The 23,776-nt window shown below is 43.6% G+C and overlaps 2 protein-coding genes across 3 annotated transcripts in view; one reads left to right on the forward strand and one right to left on the reverse strand.

Annotated features, from left to right (window-relative positions):
• The window catches only part of LOC133047626 (uncharacterized), a 33,660-nt gene extending 14,196 nt beyond the window's left edge, over window positions 1–19,464 (reverse strand). Inside the window, exon 1 of the mRNA XM_061130919.1 lies at window positions 19,010–19,464. Coding sequence (XP_060986902.1) covers window positions 19,010–19,464 — 455 coding nt within the window. The remainder of the gene's footprint in view (window positions 1–19,009) is intronic.
• SMAD4 (SMAD family member 4) overlaps window positions 19,345–23,776 on the forward strand; it is a 53,020-nt gene continuing 48,588 nt past the window's right edge. For both annotated transcript variants that reach the window (XR_009690813.1, XM_061131080.1), the window contains exon 1: window positions 19,345–19,452. The gene's annotated coding sequence lies outside the window, so the exon portion shown is untranslated. The remainder of the gene's footprint in view (window positions 19,453–23,776) is intronic.

Consider the following 23,776-nt stretch of genomic DNA (forward strand, 5'->3'; position numbering starts at 1 on the left):
AGTCCAGGTCTCCCGTATTACAGGTGGATTGTTTACCAGCTGAGCCATCAGGGAAGTCCCCTAGCTCCCTGACCAGGGATCAAACCCACACCTCCTGCATTGAAAGCAAAGTCTTAACCATTGGACCACCAGGGAAGTCCCAGCAGTATTTAACTGCATCTGCTAGAACTGAGGAACTTTGGAATTGAAAGATCAAAAACAATCATCGAAGAAAGAACTTGAATCATGGCGGAGAATCCTCTAGGCAAGTACTCAGCCTCTCTGCTCCTCACTTGAAGCTAAAGCAGTCCATAAAACCCCACGTAATGTAGTGGCAGAAGATATTTTTGGAGACAGAACTTTTGAACAAAAGCAATCATAGTTTTGCAGAGTCTGTTTTCATTAAAAGAGAGAGCCACCACAGTAGAATTTTTTGTCACTAAATAGATGGGAGGCAACAGGGTTAGAAGTAGAAAGAGGGACTTCCCTGGTGGTCCAGCAGTTAAGAATCTGCCTTGCAATGCAGTGGATGGATGCAGGTTTTATCCCTGGTTGGGAAACTAAGATTCCGCATGCCTAGAAGTAACTAAGCCCATGAGTCACAACCAGACAGTCTGTGCACTGCCATGAAAGGTCTCACTTGACGCGATGAAGATCCTGCATGCTGCACCTAACACTCGACGCCACTAAACTAGTTAATTAATTAATTTAAAAAAAAAAAGAAAAAGAAGTAGCCTGAACCTACAGTTGATGGGGTCTGACTCTACGTGGTTTATGATGTAAAGGGGTTAGTGAGAGTGGTAGAGACAGAAAGACTGAAATCTCCACGCAATTACTATGTGAATTCTGACCAGATGAGTGTAAACTGGCATAGACCAGTGCAGAGCATTTGATGTTAGATGTAGAAATGGGTGAAGAGAAAGTCAGACAACGTAAAGGATCTATTATATACAATAACCCCCTTTTTGGAGAAAATGTTCCTACTCCCAAATTCCCAATAATATTCTTCTACATTTCCAAATAGGAAAAGGAGTACATCAAGGCTGTATATTGTCACCCTGCTTATTTAACTTATATGCAGAGTACATCATGAGAAACACTGGGCTGGAAGAAGCACAAGCTGGAATCAAGATTGCCGAGAGAAATATCAATAATCTCTGATATGCAGATGACACCACCCTTATGGCAGAGAGTGAAGAGGAACTGAAAAGCCTCTTGATGAAAGTGAAAGAGGAGAGTGAAAAAGTTGGCTTAAAGCTTAACATTCGGAAAACTAAGATCATGGCATCTGGTCCCATCACTTCATGGGAAATAGATGGGGAGACAGTGGAAACAATGTCAGACTTTATTTTGGGGGGCTCCAAAATCACTGCAGATGGTGATTGCAGCCATGAACTTAAAAGACGCTTACTCCTTGGAAGGAAAGTTATGACCAACCTAGACAGCATATTAAAAAGCAGAGACATTACTTTGCCAACAAAGGTCCGTCTAGTCAAGGCTATGGTTTTTCCAGTGGTCATGTGTGGATGTGAGAGTTGGACTCTGAAGAAAGCTGAGTGCTGAAGAATTGATGCTTTTGAACTGTGGTGTTGGAGAAGACTCTTGAGAGTCCCTTGGACTGCAAGGAGATCCAACCAGTCCATCCTAAAGGAGATCAGTCCTGGGTGTTCATTGGATGGACTGATGCTGAAGCTGAAACTCCAATACTTTGGCCACCTCATGGGAAGAGTTGACTCATTGGAAAAGACCCTGATGCTGGGAGGGATTGGGGGGCAGGAGGAGAAGGGGACGACAGAGGTTGAGATGGTCATGACTCGATGGACATGAGTTTGAGTAAACTCCGGGAGTTGGTGATGGACAGGGAGGCCTGGCGTGCTGCGATTCATGGGGTCACAAAGAGTTGGACATGACTGAGGGACTGAACTGACATTTCCTTTTACTGGTGTTATAATTTTGCTTTTCAAAGTTAGGACTTTAATCTCCTCAAGGTTTTTTTTATACCTATGCTATGAGATTGAACTTGATTTTTCTCCTTAAAGTGAGGCAACTCTCCCAACTGTGCACTGAATAATTCACTGATTTCCCACTGAGGAGGAGTGATGTCTCAGTTCCCTTTGTTACGAAGGTTTTGCTTCTGACCTCCCTCCTTTGGTTCACTGCTCTACTTGCTGTTCTTGCATCAGTACCACACTGTCCTGATGATTCTAACTTTGCAGTATATCCTGTTATTTGGAAGGGCACGCACCCCTTCTGCCCTTCTTTTGAGAAGTGTCTTAACTATTGATAGATGTGCTTTTCCCACATATAGTTTAGAATCAGATTGTCTTCAACTAGGATTTTGATGTAATTACATTTAATTTGCAGGTTAATTATTGTGAGAGTTACTATTTTTACAATGTTAAGCCCTTCTACCAACGAACATAAAATACGCTCTCGATTATTCAGGTTTTCTTTTATGCATTTTAATAGGCTTTTACATTTTTAATTCAGATATAGTCATCCTTCAGTATCCATGGGAGACTAATTTCAGAAGCCCCTCAGGTACCAAAACTGCAGCTGCTCAAGTGTCTTATATCAAATGGTGTAGTATTTGCATATAACCTATGTGCATCCTCCTGTATATTTTTAATTCTTTCTAAATTACTTATAATACCTAATACCATGTCAAAGTTATGTAAATAGTTGCCAGCTTGTGGCAAATTCAAGTTTTGTGTTTTGGATCATTCTGGACTTTTTTTTTCCAAGTATTTTTGATCCAGAGTTGGTTGAATCAGACGATGTGAAACCCAACCATATTTCATGTGCATTCAACATTTTTTTTTAAGTTCTACTAGTTTACTGCTACCAACCCATCTCCCTCCACCCTCTTGCATGCATGCGCAGTCATGTAACCCCATGGGCTGCAGCCCACCAGGCTCCCCGGTCCATGGACTTTTCCAGGCAAGAATACTGGAGTGGGTTGCCATTTCTTTCTCCAGGTCAACATATATTTAATTTCAACATATGCTATAGTTTCATGGCCATTAAAAGTAGTATCTTATTTACTGGGTTTTGAAGGTGTACCGGAATACTATTGATTTTTATATATTACCTTGCTATCTAGCAACCTTCCTGAACTTTGGTGGTGGTTTAGTTACTAAGTCATGTCTGACTCTTGTTACCCCATGGACTGTAGCCCATCAGGTTCCACTGTCCATGGGATTTTCCAGGCAAGAATACTGAAGTGAGTTCTCATTTCCTTCTCCAGGGGATCTTCCTGACCCAGAGATCAAATCAGGGTCTCCTGCACTGCAGGCAGATTCTTTACTGACTTGAGTTATCAGTGAAAGTGAACTTTATTTAGACCTAATAATTTGTTAATTCTCCTGGGTTTTCCAGATAAATGGAAATGACATTTAAATGACAAAAACGTCTCCCTTTTCCTCCAGTTCTTAGTCTCTTTCGCATGGCAATATATTGGTAGTCCTCTATGATAAACTGGAGAAGGCAATGGCAACCCACTCCAGTACTCTTGCCCGGAAAATCCCATGGATGGAGGAGCCTGGTAGGCTGCAGTCCATGGGGTCGCTAGGAGTCGGATGACTAAACGACTTCACTTTCACTTTTCACTTTCATGCATTGGAGAAGGAAATGGCAACCCACTCCAATATTCTTGCCTGGAGAATCCCAGGGACGGGGGAGCCTGGTGGATTGCTGTTTATGGGGTTGCACAGAGTCGGACATGACTGAAGCGACTTAGCAGCTGCAGCTATGGTAAACGGCAGTGGAGGTAGCAGATTTCTCTGTTTTCTTTCTGAATTAAAAGAGATCACTCTAAGGGCTCACTGTGTATAGTCTCTGACTTCTAGATCCTCTTTTAAAGAGCTGCTTGATTAGGTCAGATTCACACAGGATAATCGCTCTTGATTTATTTAAAGTCAACTGATTAGGAACTTTAATTATATCTGCCAAATCCTTTCCTATCCTATCCCTTAGCTACAATAAAACCTAATCACAAGAACTGCATCTCGTCAAAGTCACAGGTCCTGCCCACGCTTAAGAGAAAGCAATTATACAAAGGCTTGTCCCAGTGGGAATCATCTTAGAATTCTGCCTACCACATACTTTCAGTTCAAATTCAGGACTACCTAACTTCTTCCATCTTCCACCATTATCTGTTTTCTGTATGTCAAAATCTCAGTTCCCAGTATCACCAATACACTTATTTCCTTTATCTTGCAATACACACTAACAGTCTCAGAATGATAATAAAACCAAAACTCCACCACCAATGTGGTTCCAAAAAAAATTTTAAGGACTTACTTGGTGGTCCAGTGGTAAAAACTGTGCTTCCAATGAAGGGGGAGTGTGTTCCATCCCTGGTTGGGGAACTAAGATCCCACATGCCCTGTGGTATGGCCAATAAGTTAATAAGATCAAAGAAATAAAATTACTTAGAAATGTTTAAGACTTTATATGTGTGTATGTGTGTGCGCGTGTGCGTGTTACCATTCTTTCGTCCTTTGGGTATATCCCACCAGGCATGTAGAGTCCAATTATTTGTTTTAAAGTCACTTGGAATAGCAGCTCCCTGTGAGTTATCAACTTGATGCACAGTTAGGTTTTATTTGTTTCAATTTGTTTTCACTTTTTAGGGATTGCCTTTTAATATAAATTGAATTTTATTATGTTAAATGTTTACACAGTTCTACAATAAAATCTGCAGAACAGATATATTTAGAGAATTCTAGCTTCTCTATTATTGGCTTTTCCTCATAGGCAGCTTTTAAGTATTTTTTTTTTTTTTTTTATGATTTAGTCTCCCATTATTTTTTAATATAAGCAAATATGTATATATGTTTGTATCTGATGGAGTGAGGGAATCACATTATGATTTCACAATTTTTAATGGTTATTTTTCTATTCAAACTTGTTTCTCCTTCTGTCATTATTTTGTTTTTCCAGCTTTGAATTCCTTTCATTTAGATTTTCCAATTTATTAGCGTGCAGTAGTTCATATCTTTCTAAAATTATTTTGACTGTAAAGTATTTCCTCATTGTTTTTTGCATTCTGTTTACTTGTATATCTTTCTACTTTTTCTTGGTCTTACTACAGAATCATCTAATCTGTTCAACAAATTGCTTTTTATTTTGTTATTCATACTTATTGCTTTTCTTCCCTCTTGCCCACCATCATCAAATATCATTGATTTTTGCTCTTATCTTTTGCACTGAACACTTGGCCCTTTGGTTTCAGTATATCTTGTTTGTCAAATAAATGTGTGTGGTGCTGTCAATCCCTTTTAAGTACTCTCTTACACACACTTTGACACTTGGTGCTTTCACCATATTTTGCAGTTTCCTTTATTACAATTTCTCTATTCTAGCATGTGATAGTATTTTTTACATTTTCAGATTTTTATGAATTTAAGCTACCCTTTTGTTATTGATTTCTACATTTACTGCATTATGGTCAGAGAGCATGGGCTACATGGTATTAATTCTTTGGAATTTATTGAGGGGCATGACCAGTACATGATTGATCTTTGCGATTATTCCTTATATTCCTCGGAAAGAATATGTATCCTTTATTTGTTGAGTATAAAGCTCTCTATTAGAGTGAGCTGACTAATTGAGTCATTAAAATATATTTTATCTTCATATAAATATAAATATAATATATATATAATATATATATAATATATATATATTTATATATATATATAAAAATAAATATAAACTATTCAGTCTATCAGCTTCTAAGTTCATACATACAGTTCCCGACTTACGATGGTTCAACTTGGGATTATTCAGCTATACGGTGATGGGAAAGTGATACACTTTCAGTAGAAACTGTACTTAGAATTTTGATCTTTGATCTTTTCCTGGGCTATCAATATTCAGTACAGTATTCTCTCCTGATGCTGGGCCGTGGCAGTGAGTCACAGTTCCTAGTCAGTCACAAGATCACCAGGGTGCACAACTGATGTATTTACAACCATTTTGTACCCAAACAACTGCTTTGCTTTTCACTTTCAGTACAGTATTCAATGGGTTTCCAAGGTTGCGCTAGTGGTAAAGAACCCGCCTGCCAATGCAGGAGACGTAAGAGACGTGGTTTCAATCCCTGGGTTGGGAAGATCCCCTGGAGTGGGGCATGGCAACCCACTCCAGTATTCTTGCCTGGAGAACCCCATGGACAGAGGAGTCTGGTGGGCTACAGTCCACGGAGTTGCAAAGAGTTGGACACAACTGAAGCGACTTAGCATACAGCACACAGTATTCAATAAATTACGTGAAATAGTCAACACTTCATTATAAAATAGGCTTTGTGTTAGATAATTTTACCCAACTGTTGGCTAATGTAAGTATCCTGAGCATGTTTAAGGTAGGCTAGGCTAAACCATGATTAGTAGATTAAGTGTATTAAGTGTTATCAATGTTTTAATGTTTTCAAGTGTTTTCAAGATAAAACTCCTTAGTAAGTCAAAGAAGATCTCTATATTAAGTGTCCAGTTATGCTTGTTGATTCCTCTATCAGTTGTTGCTTTCTATTTTTTGAGGTGATATTGCTGGGTGCGTATAGTTTATAATCTTTACAGCTTCTCAGTCTGTACTGCCTATGAAGTCCTCTTTGTCCCTTATGAAGTTTTCTACTTTAATGCCTATTTTGAGTGATACTAAATGGTTTCTTTTGATTCATATTTATCCTGTATCTCTTTTCCCTCCTGTTAATATTCGAATAATGATTCACTGGGCCCTCGCTTTGGTGGTGTCATACGATAGTGTGACAAATATCAGGATGCCCCCGAGTCCAAGTTCAGCTCCTCAAGTTGCAATAAGTAGCCTCAGCTGTCTCTGATCCTGCACTGTACCTTGCTCATTTTCTCATCATTTTTCTCTCCCACAACGGTCTTGTTCATTATTATGTTCCTATGTTATAGCACTGTACCTGATATTTAGTAGGCACTCAGTAGATATTTGTTCAATATGAATGCCCTCAAAGAACATACAGCCTTGTTAGGGAAATGAGAGCCCTTTAAGGATAGCTGATGGAACACTTACTATCTGTGAAACCTTTCCCACACATATCACCTCTCTGATCTCATCTCCAACCTTGCCCCTCTCCCTGACTCTGTTCTGTCTGCTGTGATCCTACTATTGCCGCATTTACCAAGCTCATTTCTACTTCAGGATCTTTATACCTGCTCTCCCCTGACTTTTCATAGCTCACTCCTTTACACTTCAGTTCTGCTCAGATGTCATATCTTCAGACAACCTTCCCTAATCATCCTATTTAAAATATCATCTTCTCTCCCAATCTAGTCATTCTCTGTGGGTTTTTTTTTCTTTTTAAGTAACAGTTATCACTGTATAATATTACATTATTTGTTTGGCTACAGGCTTATTGTCTCTAGAATGTAAGCTCTTAAAAGACATCTAGAGCAGTGCCTGGCAAAAAGTAGACACTAAATTTTTGTTGAGAGAATTTTCAGTTAATTCTCAAGGAAAAAGCTTTAAAGAAGTGTGAGGGTACCTATTTTTATGGATGAAGTAAATAAAGCTGAGAAGTTTCCATAACTTGCCTAGGAACGCAGCGATGGAGCTGGATTTGAATGTAGGTCCCTTTGACGCCACAGCCCACCCACAGTCCCCACCACCACGTTACTGTCTCCTAATGAAGCAGATGCAAACACACAAGACCGCAGGGAATCAAGTGCGAGCTGGGGGCTTGTGGTTTTTCTGATGAGATCAGCCGGGATGAAGTCATCGCTCGGCAGAGGGCTGGGTGCTTTAGATGACTGAGAGTTGGAAAGGTGGGGAAGGGAGTGAGGGCAAACCCCGGGCTCAGTCCATGATTGCCCACTGTAGCCTTTTCCTTGGCTGAAGAATCGGTTCTGATTTGCTCTCTGGGGGAGCAGGGAGGGTGGAGGGTAGGCTGCAGGGGAGAAAGGGCATGAGCCTGCCTTCTGGGGCCTTTGGGTCAAACACTTCCGCAAAGAACCCTTACCAAGAAGCCTTGTGGACGGCGGTTAGGAGGGTGGTACAGATGCGAATTCTAACAAGTGCAGTCTCGGGTTAAGTTCAGACCAAGTCTAAGCTCCCCTTTGAAGCTGATTATCTGTGTGTTGGGGAACAGCGGTTGCGGGGGAGGCATCCAGGCTGGAGGGGGCTTCTGAGCCAGGGCTTTTATTTATTCATTTATTATTTTTGCTGCGCTGGGTCCTTGTTGCTCCATGTGAGCTTCCTCTGGTTGCCGTGAATGAGGCTACTCTCTGGTTTTGGTGTGTGGACATCTCATTGCAGTAGCTTCTCTTGTTGTGGAGCATGGCCCTAGCTGTAAGGGCCTCCGCAGCTATGGCGCACCAGCTCAGTACTTGTGGCCCATGAGCTTAGTTGTCCTGCAGCATATGTAATATTTCCAGCTCAGGGATCCAACCTGTGTCCCCTGCGTTGGCATGCAGATTCTTAACCATGGGGCCACCACGGAAGTCCCAGGGTGTCTTATTTAGAGAGGATAGGGGTTACTGTTGAGCCGAGTAGGAGCTGACCTGATAATCAGCCTCCCCTAAAAAGGATGAGGGAGAGGAAACAGCTTCGACCACAAGGGACATCCGGGGCCTTCTCATTTCCAGCGATGGAGGAGGCTCTCTTGGCCTGGGAGAGGGCTGTGGCCCTCATACGTCTTAGGAGCAGACCCTGGCTCCTGCCACACTTCCTCACTGGGGTCACCTTGCAGGCCAGGCTCCAGCCAGCTCTGGGTAACCAAGGCAAGAAGAGATCAGAGGGCAGGAAGTGGGTAGGGACAGTTCAAAGGCAGCAGCTGGAGGCAGCTTATCAGCTGTGCCTGGAACTGAAAGTCAGCCAGGCGAAGGAAAAGGGAAGAAGCAAAAGCAGAGAGGCATCGGCCACCACCAGAGAAAGGGAAAGAAAACTTGCAGTGGGCTCAATGTGTTCTGGGAGCCTCAGAGAGTGAGGCTTCTGCTGGCCACTTCTTTTTTTTTTTTTTATTTTTAATTATCTGTTGGCTACCCTGGGTCTTCGCTGCTGTGTGCGGGCTTTTCTCTAGTTGCAGAGAGCGTGAGCCATGCTTCAGTTGCAGTCCGCAGGCTCCTCGTTGGGGTGGCTTCTCTTGTTGCAGAGCACACGTTCTAGGGTGCAGCGGGCTCTAGAGCAGTTATGTGCATGGGCTCAGTTGCCCCACAGCAAGCAGGATCCTCCTGGACCAGGGATCGAGCCCATGTCCCCTGCATTGTCAGGCGGATTCCCAACCACTGAACCGCCAGGGAGGTCCCTGGCCACGTTTTCTTGGAAGAAGGGGACTGAAAGGCTGAGTCTTGGAACCAGGTATCCTTATCCTTCTCAGGGCTCCTTCCTGAGAGGTAGATGTGAGGTGTATACTGCTCAAATGCTCAAAGCATCCTTCTTCTCCTTCAAATTGTCCTTTAGTCGCTCAGTTGAGTCTGACTCTTTGCGACCCCACGGACTGTAGCCTGCCAGGTTCCTCTGTCCATGGGATTTCCCAGGCAAGAATATTGGAGTGGGTTGCCATTCCCTCCTCCAGAGGATCTTCTCGACCCAGGGGTGGAACCTGCATTATGGCTCCTAAATTGCCAGGCGGATTCTTTACCACTGAGGCAATAGGGAAGATCCTTCTCCTTCAGATACCTCGTCCCTAAAAGGTGGCACCTGATTATCCTCAAAGCTCCAAAAAAGTAGTAACTGTAATTTTAGTCCTGGGTAAAATCAATTGTTTCCCTCAAGGTTGTCTCCCCCTAAAATGCTTTAAAAATAATAAAAGATGTAGGCGATGTTAAGGTAAGATACTTTCCCCCTTAGGGCTGAAAGCTGAAAGTCCTTTGTCCAAACACTCATTATAAAATTCTTATGTCACTAAAATGATGCCACAGCACAAATGCCAAATGTTTTTTAAATGTTTTGTTTTTGCTTTTGATGAAATCATCATTTACAAGGCTCCCTGCCTGCAAAGTTCTCTCTTGTGCCTGTGATGCTAAGTGAGACTGTTGGATGACAAGTTCACTTGTTGGGCTAAAAACTGTCTAGATATAAGGCTGATTTGGAGTCTCTGAGGACAAGGAAAGACCAGGTAAATCATAACTCTTTCAGTTAACGTTAATCACCATTTATTTCCTTACTTCAAAGTATGGCGCCCCAGTAGGCTCACTCTGAGTCTTTATCGAATGCCAGGATGTGTGAAAAATGAAAGCTTCTGACTGAAAAGCATTTAAAGTACATAGAATCACAACTGTGGACCGTCTCCTAAATGTTCCTTTCTATTCCTCCCCTCCCCCCCCCCCCCCCCATACATTTTGCATTTTAGGCCCTAGAGTTCTGGGTCCTAGAGTCTACGGCCTCGCCTTTGGAACTCTGATTCAGGGACCAGCAGGATCCGCCTCGTCTGGAAACTTGTTAGAAGCACAGACGCTCCAGCTCCACCTTGGATCCACTGAAGGAGATTCTGCATTGTGACAAGACCTCCGAGGGATTTGTGCACATGTTCAAAGTTGGAGAAACACTGCTCTAAGGCACCTGGGCCCCCTCCTTCCTGAGGCATCAGGTCAGGAGGCCCTGCTGGGGCCTGGCTTCAGCAAACAGCTATTAGGGTCACTGGGCAGCTCCACAAAGCACGGTGTGTGGAGGGCTGGAGGCTACAGAGGGTTCAAATTCCAGTGGTACTGCTGAAGGAACTTTATCACGTGGGCAAGTGACTGAAAAAACTTTAATCTTACAGAAAACTTGCAAGAATAGTACAAAGAACTTCCATGTAGCCTTTATCCCTATTCACCGATTATTAACATTTTGAAGAATCCGCCTGCCAATTCAGGAGATGTGAGCTCAATCCCTGGGTTGGGAAGATCCCCTGGAGAAGGCAATGGCAACCCACTCCAGTATTCTTGCCTGGAGAATCCCATGGACAGAGAAGCCTGGCAAGGTATATAGTCCACAGGGTTGCAAAAGAGTCGGACACAACTTAGCAACTATGCAACGACAGCACAATATACTACTACTCAACAATCAAAAGGAACCAGCTACTGATACATACAGTGATATTTTGGATCTCAAAAACAACATGCTGAGTGAAAGGACCCAGTTACAAAAAGCTGCATACTATACGATTTTATTTATATGAAATTCTAGAAAAACCAAAACCTTAGCAACAGGAGGCATGTCAGTGGTTACCTGTGGTCTAGAGTATGGAGGTGACGACTGACTGAAGAGGGGTAGAAGGGAACATTCTGGAGTGACGGAAGTGTTCTAACTGGGTCATCGTGGTGATTGCACGATGTATACATTAACCTAAATTCACTCTCTACTTAAAAAAGTTAACGTAGATTATGGTCTAATGCAGATTATACCTCAATAAAACTGTAAACAAAACCCACACGTATCCGTCTTCCACTGGAGTTCAACTCATGAGCGTGTCTTCCTTCACAGCCTGGCTCCAAACCTATCTTCCCAGTCTTAGCTCCCACCTCTCCCCTCCGAGCATTCACTCAACAAACATTTGGACATTCCATGAATGGCCCAGCGTTAGACATTCTGCTGAGGGCCAGAAAAGAGAACCTCTGTCCTCAGGGAACTCACAGGCCAGTCTAGGAGCAGAAAGAAAGGGTGTCCAACCGGGACAAACACCAGGGATCCTAGAGGATCACTGGGTCTTAAAGGAGAGAAAGAAGATACATACTAGTCACTCTGAATTTCAAGTTTCAATTTACTCTTTTGAACAGAGACTATGGACTCACACTCCAGTCACATTCCCCTCCCCACCCACCCCCACACTCCACTCTGGATTCTGTCAGCTTCTGTCCACAGCTGCTCTTGTGGCCCTTGCTGGATCTGGCTATTACAGCCATTTAGTAAGGAAAGAAAAAAGAGAGAGGGAGGGATGGAGGAAGGAAGAGGATAGAGCCTCGCTCCATCTGTCTACTTTCTTCCTCACTGAGTCTGGTTTTGGCCACCTAGAAAGCTAAAAGAGGGCTTACCACAGGTGGCTCAGTGGTAAAGAATTTGCCTGCAATGCAGGAGACACAGGTTCGATCCCTGGGCTGGGAAGAGCCCCCGAAGAAGGAAATGGCAACCTACTCTAGTATTCTTACCTGGAAAACCCCCAAGGACAGAGGAGCCTAGTGGGCTGCAGCCCAGGGATCACAAAAGAGTCAGACTTGACAAAACAAAGCTAAAAGAACAAATTACTTGATAAGTCAAATGCACGTCAGTCATACTTTAAGTCAAAGGAGAGGACAGGATTTACTGTAGTGTTTTTAGGAATGTGGGAATCACTGATAGTGTTCAGGTTAATCAATGTCAAGTGATTTTTCAAAGGTAACTTGGATAACTGTAAAAACAAAACAAAACGCTGGGTTAACTTTAAAATGTCTATGTACTAATTCTTGCCTGGAGCTGTGAGCTGTTAACTACTAGGCCATTTCCAGAGGAATACTGTATTATCCTATTCCTTCCTAGGTGGGCAGTGCAAGAGGTGAGAGCTCTGTCTCCACCTCTGGGATGAAAAGGTTAAAGCTCTGGATTCTCCTCACCCTGTTGTTCAGATGTTAAGTTGGGTCTGGCTCTGCTACCCTGTGGACTGCAGTATGCCAGGGTTCCCTGTTCTTCACCATCTCCTGGAGTTTGCTCAAACTCCTGTCTGTTGAGTCAGTGATGCCATCCAACTGTCTTGTTCTCTGTTGCCACCTTCTCCTCCTGCCTTCAATCTTTCCCACCATCAGGGTCTTTGGGGAAGTTCCATTTCACAGGAGGGGGAGCCATAAAAAAAGACAAAAGAGGAAGAAAGCTTTCAAGCCTGTGCCTGCCCAAGACAGGATGGATCTGGGAAATGAGACGTTTCATTCAGGAGGTTTCAGGAAAGGTGTCAGCTTAGCTCCTCTGGGACTGTGGTCTTCAAAATTTCTTACTTACCTCCTAAAAGAAATTTGACAAATTATGTTTCTTCTTATATTTTTAAAGGTCATATGTAAAATGTTTCATCTTAAGTTTAAATAATGGCAAAGCTTGTTATTTCTGGCATGTTACAGGTATTGCCATTTAAAGATAAGATGGTTACATCATTCTTTAAATGTATCCAAGGGAACCTAAATACCATGATGCATCTAGCGTCCATTTAAAAAAAAACATGAACAAGCAATTCTTCAAGAGAAATTTAACGTAATTCTTTTTCTCCTTATCTTGTATTTCTATTCCATTTTCCCCTGAACGTTTTAATGTGATATTTTAGGCTGCAAAGTCTTTTATTGATCAGCCTACTGTATTTCCTTATAAAAAATTAAAAGAAGCTTTGAGTCCCTAAGTTTAAAACATTTATCTTGATTGTATTACCAATACAATTTTGTTATTTTTGGTTCAATTTTGAATATCTAATTTATCAAAATTACATATTATGAATTTTGATCAACTATTAAAATTACAGCAGAAATGAACCCAACTTTGTAAAGCAATTATCCTCCAATTAAAAAAAAACAACTGTTAAAGTGTAAAATATTTTTGCTGGAATAAAATAGGGCTCAGAGTCAACTCTATTTCTAGTTTACACTTGTAAAGATAGAAGCATGAAACATTCTGTTCATTCATTCAACAAATATTTATTGAGCACCTCCTATATGGCAATAGGAACTCTAGGCACTTGGGATAAACTAGTCAACACTACAGACAAATCTCTGCTCTTGTGGAGCCTACATTCTAGGGGAAATGACAGACAATAAGCAGTACGCATAACACATAAGTGGACAGTACAGTCTGTTAGAAGATAAGAGCTATAAGAAGACAGCAGGGGAAGGGGGACCTGGGGTTTAGAGAGAGGGTTCAGAATAGGGGGTGCTTTTAAAAAGGTCTGGGTGGGCCTCAGGGAGAAGATGGTATTTGACTAAAGTAGGTGAGGGCGTTAGCAGTGCAGATATCTGGGCAAGTGGGTGGTAAGAAGAGGGAGCAGTTAATGCAAAGGTCCTACCTTGGCGAGCTTGGCTGGTGTCTTCTGAGGTCAGGTAGGAGGTCAGTAAGGCCAGACCAGAGTCATCCAGGAGAGGAGGAACAGAAGATGAGATCAGAGAGGTAAGGATCAGAAGTGTGGCGGTGGTGTAGATCTCACAGAACCCTGTAGACTATTTTAAGGATATAGACTTTTACTCTGAATGAAATGAGGAGCCATAGAAGGGATTTAAGCAGACGTATATTTTAGGAGGATCACTCTGGCTGTTCTGCTGAGAATAGATTCTAAGGGGCAAGCGTGAAAGAAGGAAGAGCTTTGAGAAGACTAACTCTAGTGTTAGGTGATGGTGGAATGGACCAGGGGACCAGTGGAGGTGGTAAGGGAGACTCTGACTCTGGACTAGACATGGGATGGATAAGAAAGAGGGAAGTCTAGCATGACTCCAGGGCTTTTGGTCTGAGCAACTTCAAGGATGGACGTGTCACCAACAGAGACAGGGAAGTTGCTGGGCTGAAGAGATCTGAAAGAGAAGATGCATAGCAGGCTGCTGGTATCATCTGGAATTCAGATGAGGAGTTGGAGATAAAGATATAAATTTGGGAGTTGTCATCCTCTATGATGATATCATATATCTTACAGAGTACTGCAAGTCAGGAGACCTGATTAGATCACCAGTGAAATGTGAGTAGGTAAAGAAAACAGAAGAAACCCAAGGAATGAGCCCTGGGCCATTACGAGGTCTGGGAGAAGAGATAGAATCAACAAAAAAGAAAGAAGTCAGGGTATGAAGGATCTGATGAAGTGATGAGGAGGAAAAGCAAGAGGGCACAGCTTAGGCAATGTGAAGTTCACGGTTGACCTCAACAAGAACAGTTTTGATAAAGTGATAAGGATGAAAGCATGAATGGAGGGGGCTTACGGGGGTGTGGGTGACCCTCTCAGCTCAAGACATAAAATACACACATATGTAATCTCATATGTGTTGATATGATTCTATTACATATGTGTACAGTCATAACATACACATTATATTTGGCATGCTTTTTATCTTTATATTAATTGTACCATGTGGTATGTGTTCTGTTGCTCTAGAGTGGGAGCAGAACAAGAGACAGCACAGGAAACTCTTAGGAGTTTTGTTGTAAAGGAAGCAGAAAAATGGGAAGGTTACTGCTAGTGGAAGTGAATCAAATAGATTTTGTAGGACTGGAGAAATAAGACCTGTTTATAAGCTTATGGGAATCAGCCAGTAGAGAGGGAAACACTGCTGAAAGAGGAGGGGGAACAATTGGTGGAGTCATGCTGATAATCTGGATTAAACAAGACAATATTAGGGTCTCTTGCCTTTAGCAGGGGCACTAGCTTTAATTCAGAACATGGAAAATTCACCTACATAATGGAAGGGAGGGTGGAGAAGAGGTTACAGAGGCTAGTATGTGGTTTATGGGTAGATGAGACAGTGAGATGTTGTGGAAGTTTCTGTCTCATTGGTTCAACGTTCTCAGTAGAATAGGAAGCAAGGTCGTGAATCAGTGAGGATGGGAGGGAAGAGGGTGCAGGTTGGAGGACAGAGAAGGTCTGACATCTAGAAGAACAGAGGCGGGAAGGAGGATTCCTGGGCAGCAAGCAGTTCCAAGGGCCCACAGGCAGTTCACGGTGATGAAATCACAGTGAAGCCGGTTAGTGACTGTGTTCTTCTTTAGCCACATTCAGAGGCACGGGGCCGACATGAAACAGATGGAGAGTGGGCTTGAATCAGGGCTGTGGTTTTGCCCAGTAAGCATGACAAGGCGGAAGAGGGGAGAGGGTTGAGAGTGTGTGCAAGAGAGTGACTGTGGGATGACTGGCCAGGAATTTAAGTTGGGTAAGGATGGGACTGGCTCAGTTGGTAAAGAATCTGCCTGCAATATGGGAGACCTGGGTTCGATCCCTGGGTTGGGAAGATCCCCTGGAGAAGGGAACGGCTACCCGCTCCAGTATTCCAGCCTGGAGAATTCCATGGACTGTATAGACCATGGGGTCGCAAAGAGTGGGTCATGACTGAGCGACTCACTTTTAAGGATAGGAGAGAGTGGTAAGTGCGTTGCAGAACTGTTGGAGTTAAGAGTACTACAGGAAAATACGGAAACAGGAGGTAGTGTTCAGAGTGAGGTGTTTGAAACTGTGATGATGAAGAAAGTTGCCAAGTTTGACGAGGCTCCTGTGATTATGCCAAGGGAATGAGAGGCAGAGTGAGGATAGGACTAGATCCTCGGAGAAGTCAAGGAACTAAGAGGTTAGGGAAGACGGATGATCATCGGAGTATACATGTTATAGAATAACTGCCTAGGATTAGGACTGAAATGGTGTTGGAGGGCCTGATGAGAGCAAATGATGAAAAAATAAGGGGGAATGTGAGCAAGGATGAGGGACACTGGAAGACAAGATTTAAAGCTGCAGGTGAATAGGGAGGAGAGAGGATGGTCTAGAAACATTGTGCAAGTGTAAGCAGGACGCTTACCTCACCTCCAAGCCCAGTCTAGAAGGCTCATGGTTGAAAAAACAGGACCTACTACTTGAGAGGGGAAGGGGAAACAATGCCCCAGGGAAGTCAGGTTTCCCTTAAACCAGGATCTGAAAGGAATCCGAAGAAATTCGGAGGAGGTCGAGCTTGTAGGAACTGTCCCTTGCATGAGTAAACAGATAGACTCTAATGCGGCCCCACAGGATCGGGCCCCCAGGAATACAGGTGTGGTCTCCTTCCCTTGAATGAGGGTGGGACTGGTGATTTGCTTCCAACAGAGTACGGCAAAGGTGACAAGATGCATGTGTATAGATAACTACTAGAGATAGGAACGGAAGAAGTTTAGAGTTAGCAACATTACTCAGTTCTCTAAGTTCTTCCAAGTAGACTGCCAAGAATCACATGGTGATCTGTTATCAAGTCACGTAGTTAAAGTTTCCTTCAATTTTGTTGATAGCAAAGAACTGGAAGCCACCTGACTTGTAAGATAACTTATAACCCATTTGTTCTGAGTCACTTTTCAGCAGGACACCAATTTCTGAATGTTCCTCTGAATTGTCCTAGAGGTTTTCTACATCTTGGATCTATGTGTCTGAGTAATGGGTGAGTTTTTACTTGGCTTTGTATGGTGGGAGTTGAACAGTTTTGAAAGGGGATGCTGTGTCTGCAGGTTCTTTTTTTTTTTTTTTTTTGCAGGTTCTTTCTTAAGCTGAGCAATTAAAAAAAAAAAAAAATCTCTGGTCGCATGCAGCATGGAGGATCTTAGTTCCCTCACCAGGAATTGAACCTGTGTCCTGGAGGCTTAACCACTGGATGGCCAGGGAAGTCCCAAGCTGGGCAATTTTAGACCACAGAACACATGCTGGTGAGGCATCTGGAAATGAACACCTTAAAACTGGTCTTGGAAAGTCTTCATAAAGCCCAGGGATCGCCAGTTTGAAGATGACAGTTGTAGAGGCTGCTGGGCAGAAAAGGAAAGGGCAGGATAGGGTTAGGGCCCTGGGAGTAAAACCTAGTTGGGGGAGAAGACAGATTCTGAGCGAGAAGATTTAAGAAATGACCTTAGAACCTTCCGATAGTAATCTTGGTGGGATTAAATATATGTAAATATTTCCTGGCCGATGAGAAAAAAATATATGTAAAATAGTATGTCATCTGGTCCCATCAGTTCATGGGAAACAGATGGGGAAACAGTGGAAACAGTGTCAGACTTTATTTTTTGGGGGCTCCAAAATCACTGCAGATGGTGATTGCAGCCATGAAATTAAAAGACGCTTACTGCTTGGAAGGAAAGTTATGACCAACCTAGACAGCATATTAAAAAGCAGAGACATAACTTTGCCAATAAAGGTCCGTCTAGTCAAGGCTATGGTTTTTCCAGCAGTCATGTATGGATGTGAGAGTTGGACTGTCAAGAAAGCTGAGCACCGAAGAATTGATGCTTTTGAACTGTGGTGTTGGAGAAGACTCTTGAGAGTCCCTTGGACTGCAAGGAGATCCAACCAGTCCATCCTAAAGGAGATCAGTCCTGGGTGTTCATTGGACGGACTGATGCTAAAGCTGAAACTCCAATTGGCCACCTCATGTGAAGAGCTGACTCATTGGAAAAGACCCTGATGCTGGGAGGGATTGGGGGCAGGAGGAGAAGGGGACGACAGAGGATGAGATGGTTGGATGGCATCACCGACTCAATGGACATGGGTTTGGGTGGACTCTGGGAGTTGGTGATGGACAGGGAGGCCTGGCGTGCTGCGATTCATGGGGTCGCAAAGAGTCGGACACGTCTGAGCGACTGAACTGAACTGAACTGAAATAGTATGTGTTTTCTGAAACTTTAAAAACATCGAGTAAATGCATTCATCTTGTAAAATTTTCAAATAACCCAAGTATAAGGTCAAGAGTGGAGTTTACACCTTTCTTTCACCCAGCAGGTAACCTACTTAACACGTGTGCCGTAGGACCCTGAAAGTCCCTTCCAAGTCTGAGGTTCTACCTAAACCTCTTCCAACAGGAACCATTCAAGAATTATTAACACCTATTCAGGCTCTCAAATCTGCGGTTCCGTGATCTGTCCTGCTCAACCTAAGAAGGCATCTCGTGAGTTTAAACACCTCCGGATCTAGGGACCCAGGACTGGCGGAGAGGGAAGGTGCGGTCACCCCAGTTTCTTTCCCAAACAACCCGCTACAGCTACGTTCTCCCCAAAGCAAGCTGTTAAAAAGTGTCATTTTTTTTTGCGGCCACGCAGGTCCTCAAAAAAAAAAAAAAAGAGGCCCGCCTGATCGTTGTTTATAAACTTACTAGACACCCACTAACACGCCGAGCTCGCCCGCGCTGTTTGGGTACTTTGTGACAAAGGGACGCCCACGGAGCAGCCGCCCCCCCGACCTTTGAGGGTAGCGCACACCGCCGGGGCCGGGAGCAGGCCCGGACTCTGAGCTCCCCGCCGCCAGCGCTGGCCCGCGGGCGCCTGCGCAGAGCGACCCTCCCGTCACTCCGGCGAGGGGTGCGGGGCGGGGGCAGCGAGAGAAAGGAAAGCAGCGCGGGGCGGGGTGGGGGAGAACAGGGCCAAACCCTGAAATTACCCGGATGTGGTCTCCGCGCGCGCATGCTCAGTGTCCTCCCGACAAGTTGGCAGCAACAACACGGCCCTGGTCGTCGTCGCCGCCACCGCCGCTGCGGTAACGGAGCGGCTCGAGTGGCGGAGCCCGCGTTCGTAGCCGCCCGCTGTCCTCCGGAGGCCCGCTTCCCGCCCTCCCCTTGGCTCCGCGGCCGCCCAGGGGGCGGGAGCGGGTGAGGGGAGCCGGGCGCCCAGTGAGAGGGGCACCCCCCTGCCCCGGCCCTGCCGCGGGGCGGCCCGGGAGCTCGGAGGCGGCCCGGCCCGCGCGGGCAGCGGCGCGGCGCGGAGCAGCGGGCGGACTGGCCCGGACGCCTCGGGGCGGGGGGCGAGGAGCGCGCCGGGGCCCGCCGGGCGGAGGGACGAGCCGCGGCGGGAGAGCGGAAGCCCCTCGCCGTCGCCCGGGCCCAGGTAACGCGCCATGTCCCCTTCCCCTTCTCCCGGGCCGGGCTCGCGCGCCCCCGCCCGCGGCTTCCCCGCCCCGGGGCGGGCTCCCGGCCGCGGCGGGGAGCGCGCGCGGGAAGCCGGCGGGCCCGGCCCGGAGAACCCGCGCTGCCTCCTGACGGGCCGGGCCGGGCCGCGGCGCCTCGCGTTCCTCGGGCTCCGGCGTCGGTCCTGCGGCCCCGAGCTGCCTGCGGGGTCCGCGGCGGAACCGAGTGGAGCCCGCGCTGGGCGTGCTACCGCGGCCGTCGCCGCTTCTTTGTTGTTCTGAGGTAGCTCCCCCGTCCCTCACGGCGGAGCGTGTCGGCCCCGGCGGGAGCGGGCTGCCTTCGGTCTGAATGAAAGTTGTGAATGGTCTCTCTTCATTTCTTTTCTCGAGCAGTTGTTTTCTTTTTTCTCTTTGTCCCTTATTTTCTCTTCCTGGTTGTGTCACTCCAGTTCGTGTTTCTGGCTTTGGCTTGTTGACTTTACTTTTTTGAGTACCGTGGGTGGTGGCGGTGTGCTGGAAACGTTGTTAGCACCTAACTGACCAGCCCGCCTCCACCCCCCGCGCCCCGCACTCTTAATGAAAAGAGCTATAACTTATTTTATTGCTCCAACTGCAAGTACTGAGCGTGAAATCGGTGTAGTATGCGTAGGGCGGTGGCTCCATCTCAAGCCCCAAACTGCTCTTGTGATTTCTCAAGCTGAATTTGAGATTTTCGAAGAAGTGGGTGTGTTTCGTTAACTTGAAAGATTTTTCTTTGGGGGGGAGGGCAATATAGAGAGGTTAAAAAAAAAACCCTACTGAAAATTGATGATTATTAATATTTCCCCCTTGAAAACCATAGTAAAATTTTTGAAAATAAGTATATTTGCCTGTTTCCAAATAGTTTATTTTGAATTTAGTTTCTTGATGCCTTTAGTGTTTGGGCTGTAGTTAAATGTGAAACTGCCAGTTTATTTAGGAATGATGAATATAATGGGGAGTCATTTTAATTAGTCTGAATTGACTTTCTAAAAGCTGTCTTGGCAGATTTTAACAGTCTTTGACTTTTGCAAGACTTAGCATCCTTTCAGTCTCAGGGTGTTTAAAAAGTAGGTTCAGTACTTTTTTTTCTGGTAGAAACTATTTAGTCCTAATAGAAAATACAGAAATAAATACGTTTACGAACTTTACTAGATTTAGTCCATTGCAGTTCAGTAATTTTTATTGCAGTTTTCATACGTTGTCTTTGCTATATTGTACTTAGGCCAAATTTATTTCAGCTTGGCGAGTGCTAGTGTGCAGCTTTTCTTTTTCTGCTAAAGGATTTATTTTCTCTTTTGGAAAGTTCTGATATGATTAATATTTGACATTTCAAGTAGTAAATGATTGATATCATTATGATCTTAAAGTATGATTTTTTAAAAATTAATGTTTCTTCCTTAAATGTTACGGTTTTACTTTCTTACATGGGTTTATTACAGTACAAATATAATACAGGTAGGCCAGGCCTTTGAAATTTGGAGTCCATTTAGGTCTAAGGGTGGTGATGAATTATGTAGGTTTAAGTTGTTGGAATTAAAACTAAAACCTTTTCTAGAGGAAATTGATATAACATTTTGTGAGTCTGTTAATAGAAGTGGCTTTTTCTTTGCTTTCCAGGTTTTTGGGGGAACTTACTTTAAAGAGGTATTGCATCTTAATTTTTTAATTAAGTGCCTATGTAGAAACTTCTTTGTTTAGTTAGGTTCCTTAGTTGTATATCTTAAGCTTAGAAAAAACAGCAATTCGGTTTCAGATTTCATGAAAACCTGTGCTGAGAAAGTCACTGTGAAGTTTTTTGAAACAAGTTTTATATGCATCATTGACCTTTTTCGATGGCTTTGCTGTTCGAAGCAATTCCGCTTATACTGGGAAGCGGCAAGTCTTATTTGCTTATAAAAACCTGTGCTTCACTTTCTTAAGCCACATTTTAGTTGAGCTGTTTCACCACTTGTGTGTGAGTTTATTTTTCTGCATTCCCCTTCAGATCCTCCCCTCCACCCCCCACCCCCCAAGTGTTAAACTAATTTATGCTGTCCAGTCACACTCCAGCTCTCTGGCTTGGAAGTTGTTTTTTTCTGATTGAGCTGGTGTTATAGTAACATCATTAGACACTATTCTAATTGAGTTGTGAATTGCTGAGGCCTCTACTAGGGCAGTTAACCCTACAGGATCTGCCTCATTATATGTAAAATGCATATTTAGTCTCATCTAAAATTTTGTCCATTTTGGTGAGAACATATATTAGTTTTCTTATGTGTAAACTTAGTTCTGTTGTGTGCCCCTCGAGCTTATGCTTTCTTTTTTCCTCCCAGTTTTTTTCATTCAGTGAACATGTTAGTCATTTCAGTGTTCTTTGTATGTGTTTGGATTTCGTTTATTTTTGTATCCTACAGGATTATGTACTTAGGCAGAATTTTTTGTTTTGCTTCAGTGATGATTAAAAGTGACTATTATGTGTAAAACTAATTTGATGGAAATGGTTTCGACTGATTTCATTGTTTTCTACACCAAAATTAAAGGAGTTAGATAAACCTAACCCAGATTTTTTTTTTTTTTCCTAACCCAGAATTTAATACCATTTTGTTAAATTATTAAATTTTGGGTTTTTTGCTCCACAGTTGATGAAGATTTAACTGTTTTAAAAAGAGAAATTTTTAAAAAATCAAAAAAGAAAAGAGAAATTCAAGCAGTTGACAAATATGTCTAGATATTATTCATTTGAGCAACTTTCAGTACTGTTAGCATAGATAATATGCCAAAACATATGCTTAGTAATGAGTCGTATTTAGAATTTTTGGATTTTTTCCCCCTCATCCTAAAATGTGTAATTTTGGTGATAGGAAATGTGGCTAAATTCCAGCTTCTCAGGAACAAAGTATTTTAGGTTGTGTCACCTTGACACTATTACGTGGTGTACTTGGCATCCAGGAAAATTTGTTTTAACCGTGAGAGTGGATAAAAACTAGGGTAGCACTTACCTATGTAGAACTGAGATGGTAGATCATCAGAATCTTATAATTCAAGTTTTGATTATTTACTACTGCGAATTATATCATAGGTCAGATAGCTACTACATGCTGTAAAGAGTCTGTTTTTACATGTTAATTTAAAGTTGGTGATAATTCTAAATACCTTTAAATTTAAAGTCTATACTTCATTATTTACATTTTAAATGAGAATTGTTTGCATTTTGGAAAACTTGTTACTGCGCGAGGTTCATCTTTTTTTTTTTGTTGTTGTTGTTGTTTTACTCTCAAGGTTTAAGGCAGTGATTCTCAACCTTGGTTGTGTTTTGAAATCTCTTGGGGAGTTTTGCAAAATACTCATGGCTGGATCGCACTTCCAGAAATTGTGACTCAGTTGGCTTGGGGTGCAGCCAGATCAGAGTTCCAAAAATGATTGAGCTATTAGGGTCCTCTGGCTTCTTTTTTAAAATTTTTTAACTGTTTCACTGTGTCAGCTTTACATTCTTTAATACAGTGACATACACATTCACATGGTTCCTTGAAGGTATTGCCATATTTCTTTTGCTTCCAAGTCTGTCACTCTGTCTGTCTCCTGTTTGAACCTTTCTTCATTTTTCAATTCATTTGAGTTGTCTGGTAGCAAGTTTTAGGAAGCTGTATTTCCCCTGCTGAGAAGTTGGTTTATCATTGCTATCCTAAATAGGAAGTTGATATTTTAACATATTCTAAAATGCTTACTTGGGCTCCTTTTGAAGACTGATGACTTGGGTTAGGTGCTGAACTTTGCATCTAAACTCCCAGTGGGAATTTGGTCTTCATAGGGGGGTTGATCTGCTTGGAAACCATTGCATTTTGTAGGCAACAATTAACTGGTCACTTCATTGGTTCCTGAGAAGCGCAGGAGGGGTGCAGGCTTTCTCTGGTTGTAGTGCAAGTGTAGAGCCCCCTTCTCGTGGTGGGGGCTCCTCTTGTGGCTGAGCTCAGGCTTTAGGCGTGGGCTTCGGTAGCAGTGGCACAATGGGCTTAGTTGCCCTGCAGCATGTGGGATCTTCCTGGATCAGGGATCACACGAGTGTTCCCTGCATTGCAAGGCCGATTCTTACTTAACCACTGGACCATCAGGAAAGCCCCATTAGCAGTTCTTCAGAGATCTTCCAGGAGAGCATGATCAGTTCTCCATTTACATTACCTGAAGTAGTTCACAAGTGCTGGTTTACCAGTAGTTGCATCTGGACGAGCTATTTTAAAAAAAATTAAACAGAATATTCTTTGTCCCTTCTGCACATCCCATCCCCCAAACACGGATTCAGGATGAGAA

Source organism: Dama dama, chromosome 27 (assembly GCF_033118175.1).
Source record: "Dama dama isolate Ldn47 chromosome 27, ASM3311817v1, whole genome shotgun sequence".
NCBI classification, from domain to species: Eukaryota; Metazoa; Chordata; class Mammalia; order Artiodactyla; family Cervidae; genus Dama; species Dama dama.